The sequence below is a fragment of the Podarcis filfolensis genome (genome assembly GCF_964270895.1).
Source record: "Podarcis filfolensis genome assembly, chromosome: 3".
Classification (NCBI taxonomy): domain Eukaryota; kingdom Metazoa; phylum Chordata; class Lepidosauria; order Squamata; family Lacertidae; genus Podarcis; species Podarcis filfolensis.
Genome location: NC_139606.1, coordinates 88,131,964 through 88,145,860, shown reverse-complemented (window position 1 = coordinate 88,145,860; position 13,897 = coordinate 88,131,964). Strand labels below are relative to the sequence as shown.

Genomic DNA, 13,897 nt, shown 5'->3' with positions numbered 1-13,897 from the left:
CAGTTGTAGTCAGTTTCTGGAAGAACACAGGCTCTGCCAATTTCTTTAAGTGGCAGTTACCTAAAGCTCAGCTTCTCCTGGTCTTCTATATGAGCAAGATTCCTCTAGGGTTGCCATATGTCCTCTTTTTCCAGGACACGTCCTCTTTTTCATGGGAAGAGTCGTCATAGCGATCCATAGTTAAAAGTAGAAGTCGGCATTTCTGATCATTTCTGGAGAAGCGTGGTGCAAAGTTGAGGGAGGGTGAGGCTGTTTTGCATGCACAGGATTCTCTCGGCCACTCTGATTTCTGTCAGTGATGATATAACTTTACACTGCCGGGTTTAAATCAGTCCTTGAAGAATTAGTCCATGCCCTGCAAAGGGAGAAAGCGGTGTGTTGCGGCTCCTTTAAAGCGAGAAGCCCGTAGCTGTGGTCAGATTCACCACTGCTGGGAAATGAATCTCTGGAAACCGCATTTTTCTCAAGAGTGCCTTGCGGGCTGGTTACTAAATTTGGTTACTGGGCTTAAATAATGCAGCATGGCAGGGCCCAGTGGGTTTGAACATTGTCACATCCAGATAATCTTCTTGGTGGCTGAGATCTCTCTCTCTCTCCCCCTCTTCAGCCTCCACGCGAGGCCTTGAATCTGACAAGGGACATCATCTTAAATAATCGGCACTAGCAGAGATGAGTCCGAGCTGCAAAGTTCTGTTTGCTTCGGAGAGAGACCTCTAATTTCGACAGTGCCTTTCAGTGCGCTGTCTCGTGCAGCTCTGCCTCCCCACAGCACACACAAATGGATGCAACGAGGGAGACACACCACGGAAGATATAAATGTGACATTGCTCCCATGAAAGTCTTCCCCATACAGAGAGTCCTTTTCTTCCTGCTCCTTGTCTGCTGTTGCTGAAGTACACACGAATCCAAGAGGAAGTGAGGGCAAAGGACCCACAGTCCTGCTCTGGTCTGAGCCCATAGAAATATAGAAAGTATAGGAGCTGAAACCCCTGCCTTGGGGTGATATTTGGGGTGATATTTCGTGCTTCAGACCTCACCCCAGTCTTATGCACCAGAGCATCCATATCTGGCTAGCTCAGTAGTGTGGATAAACCCTGAGTGTGACAGACTATTGTTCCAAATATTCACTTTGGTCTCCTCCAGATGATCTCCTTATTCAGCATTCAGTTTATTCAGCATTCATTCTGATTTGCATACAGGGTGTTTACAGAGTGGCTGGGGAAACCCAGCCAGATGGGCAGGGTGTAAATAATAAATTATTATTTTTATTATTACTACACATATGCCTGCTAATCTTTCATTCGTCTCACACGTTTCTGTGCATTTCTCATCACTTTCCTAACGGCAAAAAGTCAGTTTATTTTCTAAATAAGATTTGCTGTGCTAGGGTGACAGAGCAGTTTAATTGCACAAACCTAAATTTCCAGGATGTACTTGACTCCTACCCACAAAACAGAGACAGTTTGGAGGCAGACTTATGTACTGGCTATGCTTGCAAAACAATTGGGGTGTTGTGTTGGGTGAGCTTTGCTTTTAAAAAGGGAGGTATGTGACGGTCCTGTGTGGATGACTGGGTTCATTATGAGATAGGAGAAATCAGGAATAAAATGAAATATTGAAAATAATGAACTGCCCCATGACAAATGCCCTTAAAATATTCTTTTTGTAATTTCATCTTGAATGGATCTTCTGAACGTTGATCTGAATCTCGCCCTTCCACACCTGAAATTGCCCCCCCCCGACTGCAAACCTCTGTTTGTCTGTCCACTTTGTGTGTATTAAAGTGTGCCATAAAGTGACAGATCAGACCAAGGAGACAAGATGTGCTTCACAGCTTGACTCCCACTGAGACATTCCTTAATGTGATACTAAGGTCACTTTCAGATGACTTATACTGAGCATTCATTCTGATTTGTTTGCGGAAAAGTTAGACTACTTGTGTTAAGCAGGTGTTGTCCTGCACTGCCCAGAGCATTTCCTCATCACTTTTCTTACTGCAGGAAGTCGGAACTTCTGGGGAAGCAGCTTTGTTGTGCAAGACTTCTGAAGTAACTGGTGTCATGGGTTCCTGGAACAAACTCTTTCTGTCCTTTAGAGTGTGGTGTAAAAAAAAAGAGTAAAGGTAAAGGACCCCTGGACGGTAAAGTCCTGTCAAAGGTGACTATGGGGTTGCGGTGCTCATCTCGCTTTCAGGCCGAGGGAGCCAGCATTTGTGTGGTGTAGTGCTTAGAGTACTGAGCTGTAGACCTGGGAAACCACGGTTCAAATCCCTACTCTGCCACTAAGTTGACTGGGTGACCTTGGGATAACCTACCTCACAGGGTTGTTGTGGGGCTGAAATGAGGTGAGGAAGAACCATGTACACCCCCTTGAGCTCCTTGGAGACTTCCTTTGCCTGGGATCCCAAAGTACTACGGCAGGATTTGCTGTGGGCTCAAGTCTTACCAACTCAGAATACACACAGTTTCTTACATCCAGCACCCACCCACCCAAGCCCAAAGAATTAAGTGTCACCATTACAGTGGTACCTCGAGTTACAAACGCCTCAGGTTACAAACTCCGCTAACCTGGAAGAGTTACCTCGAGTTGAGAACTTTGCCCCAGGATGAGAACGGAAATTGTGTGCTGGTGGCACAGCGGCAGCAAGAGGCCCCGTTAGCAAAAGCATGCCTCTAGTTACGAACAGTTTCAGATTAAGAACGGACTTCCGGAACGAATTAAGTTTGTAACTAGAGGTACCACTGTATCCTTAACTTGCAGCTGCTTTTTGTCCTTTTCCTCGCTTTGCACAAATGCAACCGTCAAGCTGTCCATGGTGGAAAGCAAAGACAGGTTTTAAAAATCTCCAAAGAAAAATGTTGGACAAACTCATTCCTCCTCAAAGATTTTCAGAGAGAAGCTAAAGTGGGGGGTGGAGATTGGGGGGGGGGGTTGTTGAAAACTGGTAGCCATAAATTGATTGGGATGCAATCACCTTCTACAGATTGGATATGAAGACATGCTCAGAGCTGTAATGTTATAATTTTATTCCATAATCAATCTCTTTCTGCACCGAAGGTTCCTCGGGTGCTTCCACCGACTCTCCCTTTAAATCAGGTACGGTAACACTTGGCAGGAGATTGAATTGACAACGTCTCCTATAAGCAGCAGTTTGCACAGCAGGGTACCATTGCGGTGGCTCTTCGGCTTGGTTAGCTCAGAGATCAACACTTGTCAGAACCCCACCAGCCTCTCCACCCTCTCTCCGCTTCCATTGTCCTAAAGCAAGGACAGATAAAGCAATATTACTCCTTTCCCTTTCTATATAGATGTAAGCTCACCCTTTGCTCAACAGACAATGGCTCACCAGATTCAGTATGCCACATTTTAAAAACCTCTTGTTCCCCGAGATCAGCCCTACAAGAGGTCATTGTGCTAAGGGAGGGCTGTTTTACTGCCCAGTCTGATGCATGTTGACTCGGAAGTATGTCCCCTTGAGGCCAATGGGGCTGACTCCAAAGTCAGCACACACAGGGCAGGGCCCTAGCCCAGTACTAGAGCATCTGCTTGGCATGAGGAAGGTCCCAGCTTCAGTCCCCATCTGGCGTCTCCAGGTAGGGCTGCGAAAGACTCTCTGCCCGAAAGAGAGACACTGCCAGTTAGTGTTGTAGACAGTACTGACAATCTTCCACAAGATACACTGAGTGGCTCTGGCTATAATGTATTTAAAAGGCCTGGATGAACAGAAAGGTGTCAAAGACCACAGAGATGGCACCAAGCCAGCCTCCTAGGGAAGGCTGTTCCCAACTGGGGTGCCACTACTGAAAAGGCCCTCTCCCTAGCGGTGACCCGCCTCCATTTGGTGCAGGCAATGAAGCAGGTCCTCTGGAAAGGATCTTAAGTTCCAGGTAAGTGAATATAGAGGTAAACAGTATTTCAGGCCACTTGGTCCCAAGCCATTTAGATCTTTAAGGGCTTAACCCAGCATTTGGGACCAGAAGTAACATGGAGCCAGCGAAACTGACAAAACACAGGCACCATATGATCAAGCTGCCCAGGTTAATAACCTCGCAGCCCTGTTCTGGATCAATGGTAGCTTCTGGGTCTTTTTTAATGGCAACACATTTTTCAATACGTACTCTTAAATCAGGTGTGGAGAATTTTGGCCCTCCAGATGTTGCTGAACTACAACTCCCATCCTCCCTGGCTATTGGCATGCTTGCTAGGGCTCATGGGAGTTGCAGTTCAGCAACATCGGGGGGGGGGGAGAGAAATCCCCTCTCCCGCTCTAAATGGTTACCAGAGCATGGGTACATGCACCCAAGCAATCACCTCGCAGGTAAGCTCACGTGTGGCGTATCAGTTGATAAGCTGACAGGGTGAACCCAGAAAAGGTTAGGAATAATCCCAGAGGAGGCGATGACTCAGTGGCAGAGCATATGTTTGAAAGGCCAAGTTCAATCTCTGACGTTGCCAGTAAAAGCCTTTTGGGTGGAAGGGCTAGGAAAAGAACATTACCTGGGGAGATCTGCTGCCAGTCAGGATAGATAGCAGCGAGTTAGCTAAATGCCCCCCCAAACATCTTTTTTATTGTACATTCCTGATGATTTCCTCATGAGGGTATCAGGGGCAGTTATATGGGGTCTCACTTTTGATAACTGTTTGTGCCTTCCAGTGTTTCGGAGCAGAAACATTCCCCTGTAACTTTCTGCACCATGAACGTCCCAGTTTATTTTTCTTTTTTTATATATAAATTTTTATTAGATTTTCTTTTACAAATTATTCAACACATCCTAATCTCATGTTTCACATTTTTTGTACTTCCACCAGCTCCTCCACCAATCATCCATATTATCTATTCATTACACATTTTCCATTTCTCATATTGCCGATTGGTACTCACTTATCAGGTTATTTTTTCTTTTACAATACGTCTTTAACATTCACAAAGCTTCTTTAAAACCCACTAACGTTGTCTGTACTTCACATATATTTTTCAGATAGTCCGTAAACTTTCCCCAGTCCTCAATGAATTTGTGATCCTTTTGATATCTAATTTTCCCAGTCATTTTGTCCAGTTCTGCGTAATCCATAAGTTTCATTCTCCACTCTTCAAGTGTCGGTAGTTCTTGTTGTTTCCATTTTTTGGCCATTAATATTCTTGCCGCTGTTACTGCATATTGAAAAAGTTTATAGTCCCTTCTGTTGATCTCTCTTCCTGTTATCCCTAACAAAAAGGCTTCTGGTTTCTTTGCAAATGTATATTTAAACATCTTTTTCAACTCATTATATATCATTTCCCAGAAACCCTTAACCTTCTTACATTCCCACCACATGTGAAAGAAAGATCCTTCTTTTTCTTTACATTTCCAGCACTTGTTACATGTTTTATACATTTTTGCTAGCTTGACCAGTGTAATGTACCATCTATATACCATTTTCATAATATTTTCCTTTATCACCGAACATGCAGTAAATTTCATATTTTCATTCCACACTTTTTCCCAATCAGCTAGTTGTATATTATAACCAAAATCTCTGGCCCAATCGTCCCAGTTTATTTTTCATCCTGCTTTCATTGTGCTGCAGCAGAAGAGTGCCTCTCCAGAAGGTAACACTGGGGAGGCATTGCAGAACAACTGATAAAACAGAACGATGTGCGGACAGTCCAGTATCAATCCACCACTATTGCACTATCAATGACTTTTTGCATGAAACGCCTACGAAAAGCCAAACATAAAACCCAGTCTGGATAGCCCAGTGTAGGCTGGTTTATTAGGGCAAATGGAGCATTGCCCCCTCAGCCGCAGTTTGCTCTCAGCCAGCCCCAACCTGCCTGCCTTCTTTTTTTACGGGCAACCAGTTCAGGGGGTGGCACTACTTGTCAGCGTCCTCTTCCTTGGTGTCAGTTTTGCCCTCATAGAACTCAGCAGGGGGCTGGCTGGGGGACAGAATTGCTTGACTGTGCCTGTTATTGGCTCTGGTTCCACCTAGTGGTGGTCCTCCTACCTTTTGCTATGCCTTCTCCCAATTCACACCAGCCACCACTTTTTTTTTGGGGGGGGGAGGTGATCCTCAGTAAAAGGAAGCTCTGTAGCTTCTTTTAAGCTTCATGGAGAGAACTCAGGCAGCTATGCTTTTGGATAATTCAAGTCTTTTCTAGTTAATGTTTAATATGAGCTGAACATTTAAAAAATAAACCAGGGTGCATTGAAAGATGTGGAAAGAACTTTGACCTCGTAGGGCAGGAGTGGCTCACCTGTGTCTCCCTCTCACCCAATGTTGCTGGAACTGCAACTCCCATCATCCCTGACTAGGGGCCATGCTGGCCAGGGCTGATGGGATTTGAAGTCCAGTCACAGTTCGCAGGCCACAGGTGAGCCAACCCTGCTGCAAATAGGTATTTTAGGATCATAGAGTTGTAAGGAACCTCAAACGCCTTCTAGTTCAACCCTGTCCTTGCAGGAAGTTCACTGCTACAGCATCTCCAACATGCAGTCATCTAGCCTCTGCTTACACAACTGCAACAGGGGAGAGTCTACCACCTTCTGAGGCAGACTGCTCCGCTCTTGCTTCCAGCTCTGCAACAGGTAACATCACCTTGCAGAAGAAATAATAATAATAATAATAATAATAATAATAAATTATTTATATCCCGCCCTCCCCAGCCAAAGCCGGGCTCAGGGCGGCTAACAACAATAAAACAGTACAACACAACACAACACTCTAAAACCATTCCTTATAAAATTAATTCAAATTAAACCACTGGCAACCATTCGGCCAGAGCTCCGCGAAGATTGCGGAGGGAAGGAGGGAGTCAGGCTGTGCCCTGGCCAAAGGCCTGGTGGAACAGCTCTGTCTTGCAGGCCCTGCAGAAAGATGTCAAGTCCCGCAGGGCCCTAGTCTCCTGTGACAGAGTGTTCCACCAGATCGGAGCCACAGCTGAAAAAGCCCTGGCTCTAGTTGAGGCCAGCCTAACCTCTCTGTGGCCTGGGACCTTCAAGATGTTTTTATTTGAAGACCGTAAGTTTCTCTGTGGGACATACCAGGAGAGGCAGTCCTGTAGGTACGAGGGTCCTAGGCCGTATAGGGCTTTAAAGGTTAAAACCAGCACCTTAAACCTGATCCTGTACTCTACCGGGAGCCAGTGCAGCTGGTATAGCACCGGGTGAATGTGATCTCGCGGCGAGGACCCTGTAAGGAGTCTCGCTGCAGAATTCTGCACCCGTTGGAGTTTCTGGGTCAGTCTCAAGGGCAGCCCCACGTAGAGCGAGTTACAATAATCCAGTCTGGAGGTGACCGTCGTGTGGATCACAGTGGCTAGGTCAGGGCAAGAGAGGTAATGAGCCAACTGCTTAGCTTGGCGGAGATGGAAAAATGCCGCCTTTGTTATAGCTGCAATCTGTGCCTCCATTGAAAGGGAGGTGTCGAAGATTACACCCAAACTCTTAATGGACGGTGCGGGCACTAATTGCACCCCCGCAAGAGATGGGAGTTGCCCCCCCAATCCCATATCGTCTCGTCCCAGTCACAGGACCTCTGTCTTCGAAGGATTTAGCTTCAACCGGCTCCCACGTAACCATCCAGCCACAGCTTCCAAACATCTGGTCAGTGTGTCTGGGGCCGAGTCAGGATGGCCATCCATCAACAGATAGAGTTGGGTGTCATCAGCATATTGATGGCAACCCAGCCCAAAACTCCAGACAAGCTGGGCGAGGGGGCGCATAAAGATGTTGAAAAGCATTGGGGAGAGTATCGCACTCTCATCAGTTCTGAATGCCCTCCATAACCTCTTCAGCTCCTTTTCTCTTGTAACACATCTACTGGCCGCACATCAGCAAGCATTAATGCTCCTTTGCTGCCCTCTGGTGACAATTACGCATTTCATAAATTAGGAGTGAGTGTGAAGGTCTTATGCTGCCCCTTGCCGTTCAGCCCTTCTCATAACAGAAACTCAAACTATACCACAGGCGGCTTATGTTTGGGTTGCCTTTCCATGTTTGCAATTTACCTGGCTGGAGAGCTTTCCAGCATAAAAACATATGCATTTTGCTCCTGCGGTTTCCTTCTCTTGCAGGTCCTTCAGCTATGGCCTACACTTTTAGAGGAGGAATTCCAGAGGGCAGAAGGCAGGGAGACCAAGGGTAGGTGCCACCTGAGCCAATGACAGGCAGAACCACCTCCTTCTGCTTCTGTCCCGACACTCCTCCTCCCTGCTGTATTCTACAAAACTGAAACTAAAGAGGAGGAAGCTGTCAGTCGGTGCTGCCACCCCTTGGAGTTGTAAGTAAGAAGCCAAGAAGCCAGAGCTGGAGCAGCTTCCACTTAGAGTTGCCAGCATTGTTTTGGCAAAATACAGGGTGGGGGTGGGGGGCTGCAGTGGTAGATATTTTTCACCTGGTGCAGACAAAGCAATACATTACAATCTATTTCAGCCTAACAGGGTGGCCCCTCTGGAATTTGCCACACACACATACACATACACATACACATACACATACACATGAATTTGTACATCTGTCTGTGCTTTGCTACACAGAGGTTAAATAAATGATATTTCATGCACCCTTTCACATATATGCATGTGTATAGCAATAAATGCAGGCCAGGGCAAATAAGTAAATAAATGGGGGAGGGCATATTCTGATGAGGGAACAAGCTTTGTTAAATTTCTGAAAGAGAGAGAAAATATTAGGTGGGGAGCAATCCTTGTGGAGAGCTATTTCATCCCACACCCTCCCCTTTCAAATGTCACGCAGATAACTTTGTTTAGAAATGGGGCTTCTGGGCTTCGCTGACACAAAGCAGCTTGCTTCTAGAGCCTCAGAACCTGTTGCTCGCTGAAGGACAGGGCCCAGAGCTCACAGGCTGCAGCTCTGCAGATGGCTGCCTTAATTCAGCCAAAACTGCAGGGAACTGGAAGCAACAACATGAAAGCCTTGCCCTGGTTCAGTCCTCCTTGGGGGCAGGATGAGGAAAGGATCCCCTACTTGGCCGAGAGAAAGAGTGCGTAGCAGAATACAGAAATACGGGACAAACTGTGTCCTGCAGTGAATCAATACAAGATGTAGCATTTTACACAGAAATACAGGACGATCCTATATTATACAGGATGGGTTGCAAGACTACCTCCACAGCTGTCGGGAACAGGAAGAGCCCAGGTTCCCCCCTTTCCTTTCCAGCTAATGTTGTCACACGGGAGAGGAAGAGAGTTGTTGTGGACCTGGGCCAATGGATGACAATTACAAGAAAGGAGATTCTGACTAAAAATTAGGAGGAATTTTCTGACAGTGAGAGCTGTTCGACTGTGGAATGAGCTGCCTTGGAAGGTGGCTGACTCTCCTCAATGGAGGTTCTAAACAAAGGTTGGGTGGCCCTCTGTCAGAGATTCTTCAGCTATGATTCCTGTAGATGACTCCTAGGGTCCCTACAGTTCTATGATTCTAATAATAAACAAGCATGCAAATAAATCACTGCTGAGGTGCACCTACCATTGTGAGGCCTGAGGAGATTCTGGTGATGCATCCCCAGCGGTTGCCATTGGCTACGGACTACCTGTGACATCACAAATGCCCATGGCAACTGGGTGGGTATAAAAGTGAGCCCTTTCCTCTTTCCCAACAGACCACAGTGGGCAACAGCTGGGACAGGAAGTATCGCTCACTCTGCCACTTGGAGAAGGGGAATCAGCAGACGGACAGAAGCAATCGTCTGGCTGTGGGATGCTGTGGAACGATAATAAGGCAAGTTCACTTGCTGAGCAGAGTTGTGGCTTGAAGGTGGCTGGCATCCACGGTCAGAAACTGGCTCACATCTTGTGATGGACCTAACTGAACCTGGAAGATGTTAGTGGGTGGAAGCCAATGGGTTCTCATTCAGATATCAGTGAAATGCCATGAGGCTGAAGCAGGTGGATGTTTGTAGATTTACGCTTGTTGAAATTCACCTTCAGAAACCAGTTGACGGAAGCCGGTGGATATTTGTGGGTTGAAGTTGGGGCACAAATAGGTATCAGTACATATGAAGGTTGAACTGTAGATATTTTTTAATAATAAGCAACTCACTGCTGTGGTGCCCCAACTGTCAGGTCTAGGAAGGTTGCGCTGTTGCCATTAGCTACAAACTGCCTCTGATGTCACAAAAGGACATGGTGACTGAGGGGAAAGAGGCAGTTAGTAGCGGGGGGGGGGGGAGGGAAGAGCCCCAGGAGAAGGAGACTGAGGCAAAGGTGCCCAAGGGGTGCTCCTTGCTCTCAGTGTGGCCTTTGTAGCCCTCGGCAGGGAGGAGGCTGGGGACAAAACAACTTTTTTAAAAATTGAAGGTGGTTTTATTTTTATTGTTTTTGCATAAACTGCTTAGAGTTTTTTTTGTTTTTTTTGTTTTTTACTATTATGAGTAATACTATTACAACCCCATGCTTCTCCTCTTGAACATATACAGGATGATTAACAGTTAAATTCAGGCCCAAATTCACGCTCCACCCTAACTGCTACTTCACTTTTTTGAAAAGCTTTTGGAAACCACAGTTAGGGCCAAACACATCTCTAGTTTCTTGCCTGTCTTAATTATCTTAAACGTGTATTTATTTATTTTTGTGTGTTACACAGACACAGCTGAATTCGTATTTTATGTGGGGTTTGTTGCTCATGACGGGTTCCGATTTTGACGCTTGGAACAATGTTCATTGACAATGTAATGAATGGATGATGCCGCTAGATGGTGCTTGAGCCCTCTAGCATCAAGAAATTCCCCCCATCACTTTTTTAAATGTATGTTGTTGTCTTGCTCTTCCTAAAGGCAGAGGAGAAGGATTAGTCAAAAAAGAGGGAAAGAACCCTCAACACAACAGAGCTGGGAGTTGATTTGAATTTTACTTTCCCTCTCAAATGAAAATGCTTGCATATATTCATATACATCAACAGATGCTCTTACCCTTTTTGTCCTTAAAATGGCAACAAAGAATGCCGCTTCCCTTAGGAGTGAAACTTTCTAGAGCAGAAGATGCTTGTTCAATTTCACAATTCCTTTGTTTCTCTTGGGATTGGGAGGGGAAATCAATTAGGAGTGATGAAATGGAATGAACTGACCATGGGTGGCTATAGCATTGTATCCCTTCAAACACTGTTAGAGTCCATCAGACTCCCATCAGACCCAGCCAGCATGGCCGATGGCCAGGGATGATGGGAGCTCGAGTCCAACAACATCTGGAGGAGATGTCCCCAGAGTAGACTTTCCTTCTTCCATGAGAGCTCTTGTCTTCCCACCCACCCTCCATTAGGCTTGCATGATGATCAAGTTCTTTGTGATGCATGGATACAGTTCAAGAAGCTGCACTTCTTGAATCCCCACCTCCTGATACACATCTGTTACGAGGCTAGGAGGCTTCTTGTGGCACGGTGATTGGCTTAGTTAGAAGTGCCACGGATTGGATGTTAAGTGTTAGTAGCTGGATTTTAAATGCCCCCCTCTCTTCTTTGGCGAGAGGCTTTTTTCCTTCTTCATTAAAAAAATGGCACGAAAATAATCTCTTCTCTCTTTCTCTTCTCTCTTTGGCGATCACTCATAGCCAAGTAAGATTGTCTTCCAGAAACACAGTTTTAACAGTGACTCCATAAGTGACTGTGGAGGCCAATTCTGGATCCACACGTCCTTCCACAGTGGGGTCATAGGTTTCGAGGCAGGGGGTGATTATGACGATGGTTTGCCAAGCATGCCTTCCTCTTAGCATGTATCTCCCTTGCGTCCTGAGTTTGAGTGTCTTCAAAGCCCATGACACCTTTGGTAAAGGCTGTTCTCCAACTGAAGCACTCACAGGTCAGTGTTTCCCAGTTGTCTGTGTTTATACTACATTTTTTTTAGATTTGCCTTGAGTCTTTAAACCTCTTTTGTTGACCACCAGCACTGCGCTTTCCATTTTTAAGTTTGGAAACGTACACTGTTGATGGCATATGCCTGTATTTTGATTCTTAGTTCACTACAATTTCAAATGTTTATACAGTCAGCTATTTGGTTAAATCTGATTAGCCTTTGGGAACATCTAGCATTGTATATTCAGATATTTGGATGAACTTTACATTGACATGGTCCTACTTGTAAGGCATAAGAAAATCTAAGTATTTAATTTAGGCCTTTGATTTTCTATTTATTGGGGTGTGTGTAGACATCCTGCTCCAGAAGTCTCAGGGTGAGTAATAACAACTAAAAAGCCAATGTAAAATATTCGCTTGAAATGAAATACCAATCCATCTACTAGCTCATGGGAGTGTTTCCAAAAACAGGAAAAGCATGTGAATCTCATAAACAGCCAAGGCCTGAACAACAATGCCCTTTATTTATTTTCTTACAATTATTTCCCACCTTTCATCCTTCATGGAATCCAAGGTAGGATGGTTCCCAGACAGTTATCCAATCCAGGCACTACCCAGACCCAGGTTAGTATAGCTCCAGCAAGGCAATGGCCTTGTGTGCCTTCAGACCAGATCTGAACAACAGAATGATCTTCATATGCTGCAAGGTTTCCTGGAGCAGTTCAGTGGTAAGTGCCTTTGTTCTTCAGCTCAAAGGACCTCAGCTCAGGACCTGCTGGAACTCGACAGATGAACAGCCGTGAGATAATAATTATAGCATGGAGCTGCTCCGCTCTGCACAGAGTGCCCAGCACCCATCAGATAATAATGGGAGTATTCAGGGAGTATTCGCAAGGTCATTAGCAAATTTCCTTTGGCGCTCCTGCCTGGGTTCTTCAAGAGGACACACCACAAGGCTGTGTATGACAAACATTTCTCTGGTGTAACTTCCCCTTTTAAGCCTGCTGTACTTTTGCAATCTGTAAGGGTACAAGTGGAACCCTGTTTCAAGGAAGGAGAATGTCCTTGCTCTGTCTTCCTAGTTGCAGCTGCTTCCCTTGGGCATAGCCAGGATTTTTGTTAGGGCGAGCCGTTTTTTGAGAGAGATCGACCCCAAAAGTTGTTGAGCTTTTGGGGGGAGATAACGGGTAAAAATCCTCCCCAAAGAGGACATTATGGGGAGCAGGCTTTGGCTAGAGGGGGCAGAACCTCAGTTAATTGAGTATTTTTAATGCTTTTCAATATTTTTTGAGGATTTCCTCCTCCCTTGCTGGTTGCCCCAGTCTCCTGAATAAGCAAACTGAGTGTGGCAATGTTCTCTGATCAGAATGGTAGTCTGTCTCTGCCTTTAAAAGAAGCACGTGCACACATATGTAGTTACGTAGAAATGTACCTATCCTTTCATTTAGTTAAACATGCTTCTTTGGGTGTAGTTCTGGCTTTTTTGGGTGGCGGGGGGAGGGGGAAATCATGCCAAACATAAGTTTGGTTAGATACCATGGCGAGACACCATGCCCAGCAACAGCTCTACCAGCAGTGGAGTTCTAAATACACTATTGGGCTAGTCAACATGGTGGCCTCCAGATATTTTGCACTGACAACTCCCACCAGCCCTACCCATTGGCCATGCTAGCTGATGACAGTTGCCATCCAAAACACCCAGAGGGCACCCTGCTAACTATCCCTGCACTAGAAAATAAGATCTGATGAATGCAGCGGTGCTAACTTCTCAGGAAAGATGCACAGAGTATTGCGGTGCCAGTTTCTAAAAAGCTATCATCTGTATACTGCCTCACTACAGAACAGCTGATAAAATGTGGACTGGATGAGGTAACTGTTAGGTGGATATGTAGTTGGATGACTGACCCAACCCAAAGAGTGCTCACTAAGGGTTCCCCGTCATCCTGGGGGAAAGTGACAAGTGGGGTGCTGCAGGGTTCGTTCCTGGGCCCATTGTTGTTCATTGGAATTCCTATTTCTTGGGAGACAGTGGAGGAGTGCGCCTTTGGGGGTGAAGTCAAACTGTTGGAAGGCTACAACACCTGCTGTATCTGTACAGAGTGATATGGGAG

General features: G+C 45.8%; 1 protein-coding gene and 1 long non-coding RNA gene across 4 annotated transcripts in view; one reads left to right on the top strand and one right to left on the bottom strand.

Annotated features, from left to right (window-relative positions):
- Positions 1 to 3,011: 3,011 nt before the first annotated feature.
- On the bottom strand, positions 3,012 to 9,609 carry LOC310758415. The gene is made up of 2 exons (XR_014545760.1): positions 9,471 to 9,609; positions 3,012 to 3,258 (listed from the first exon to the last, which is right to left on the bottom strand). It is a non-coding gene; the product is annotated as an uncharacterized lncRNA (long non-coding RNA).
- A 21-nt stretch (positions 9,610 to 9,630) lies between these two features.
- The window catches only part of LOC310758390 (uncharacterized protein), a 65,885-nt gene continuing 61,618 nt past the window's right edge, over positions 9,631 to 13,897 (top strand). For 2 of the 3 annotated variants that reach the window (XM_083604626.1, XM_083604625.1), the window contains exon 1: positions 9,637 to 9,722. In XM_083604626.1, coding sequence (XP_083460752.1) covers positions 9,702 to 9,722 — 21 coding nt within the window. In that variant the 5' untranslated portion in view covers positions 9,637 to 9,701. Of the gene's footprint in view, positions 9,723 to 13,897 lie in introns of all 3 variants that reach the window. The other variant, XM_083604628.1, reaches the window with a different exon arrangement.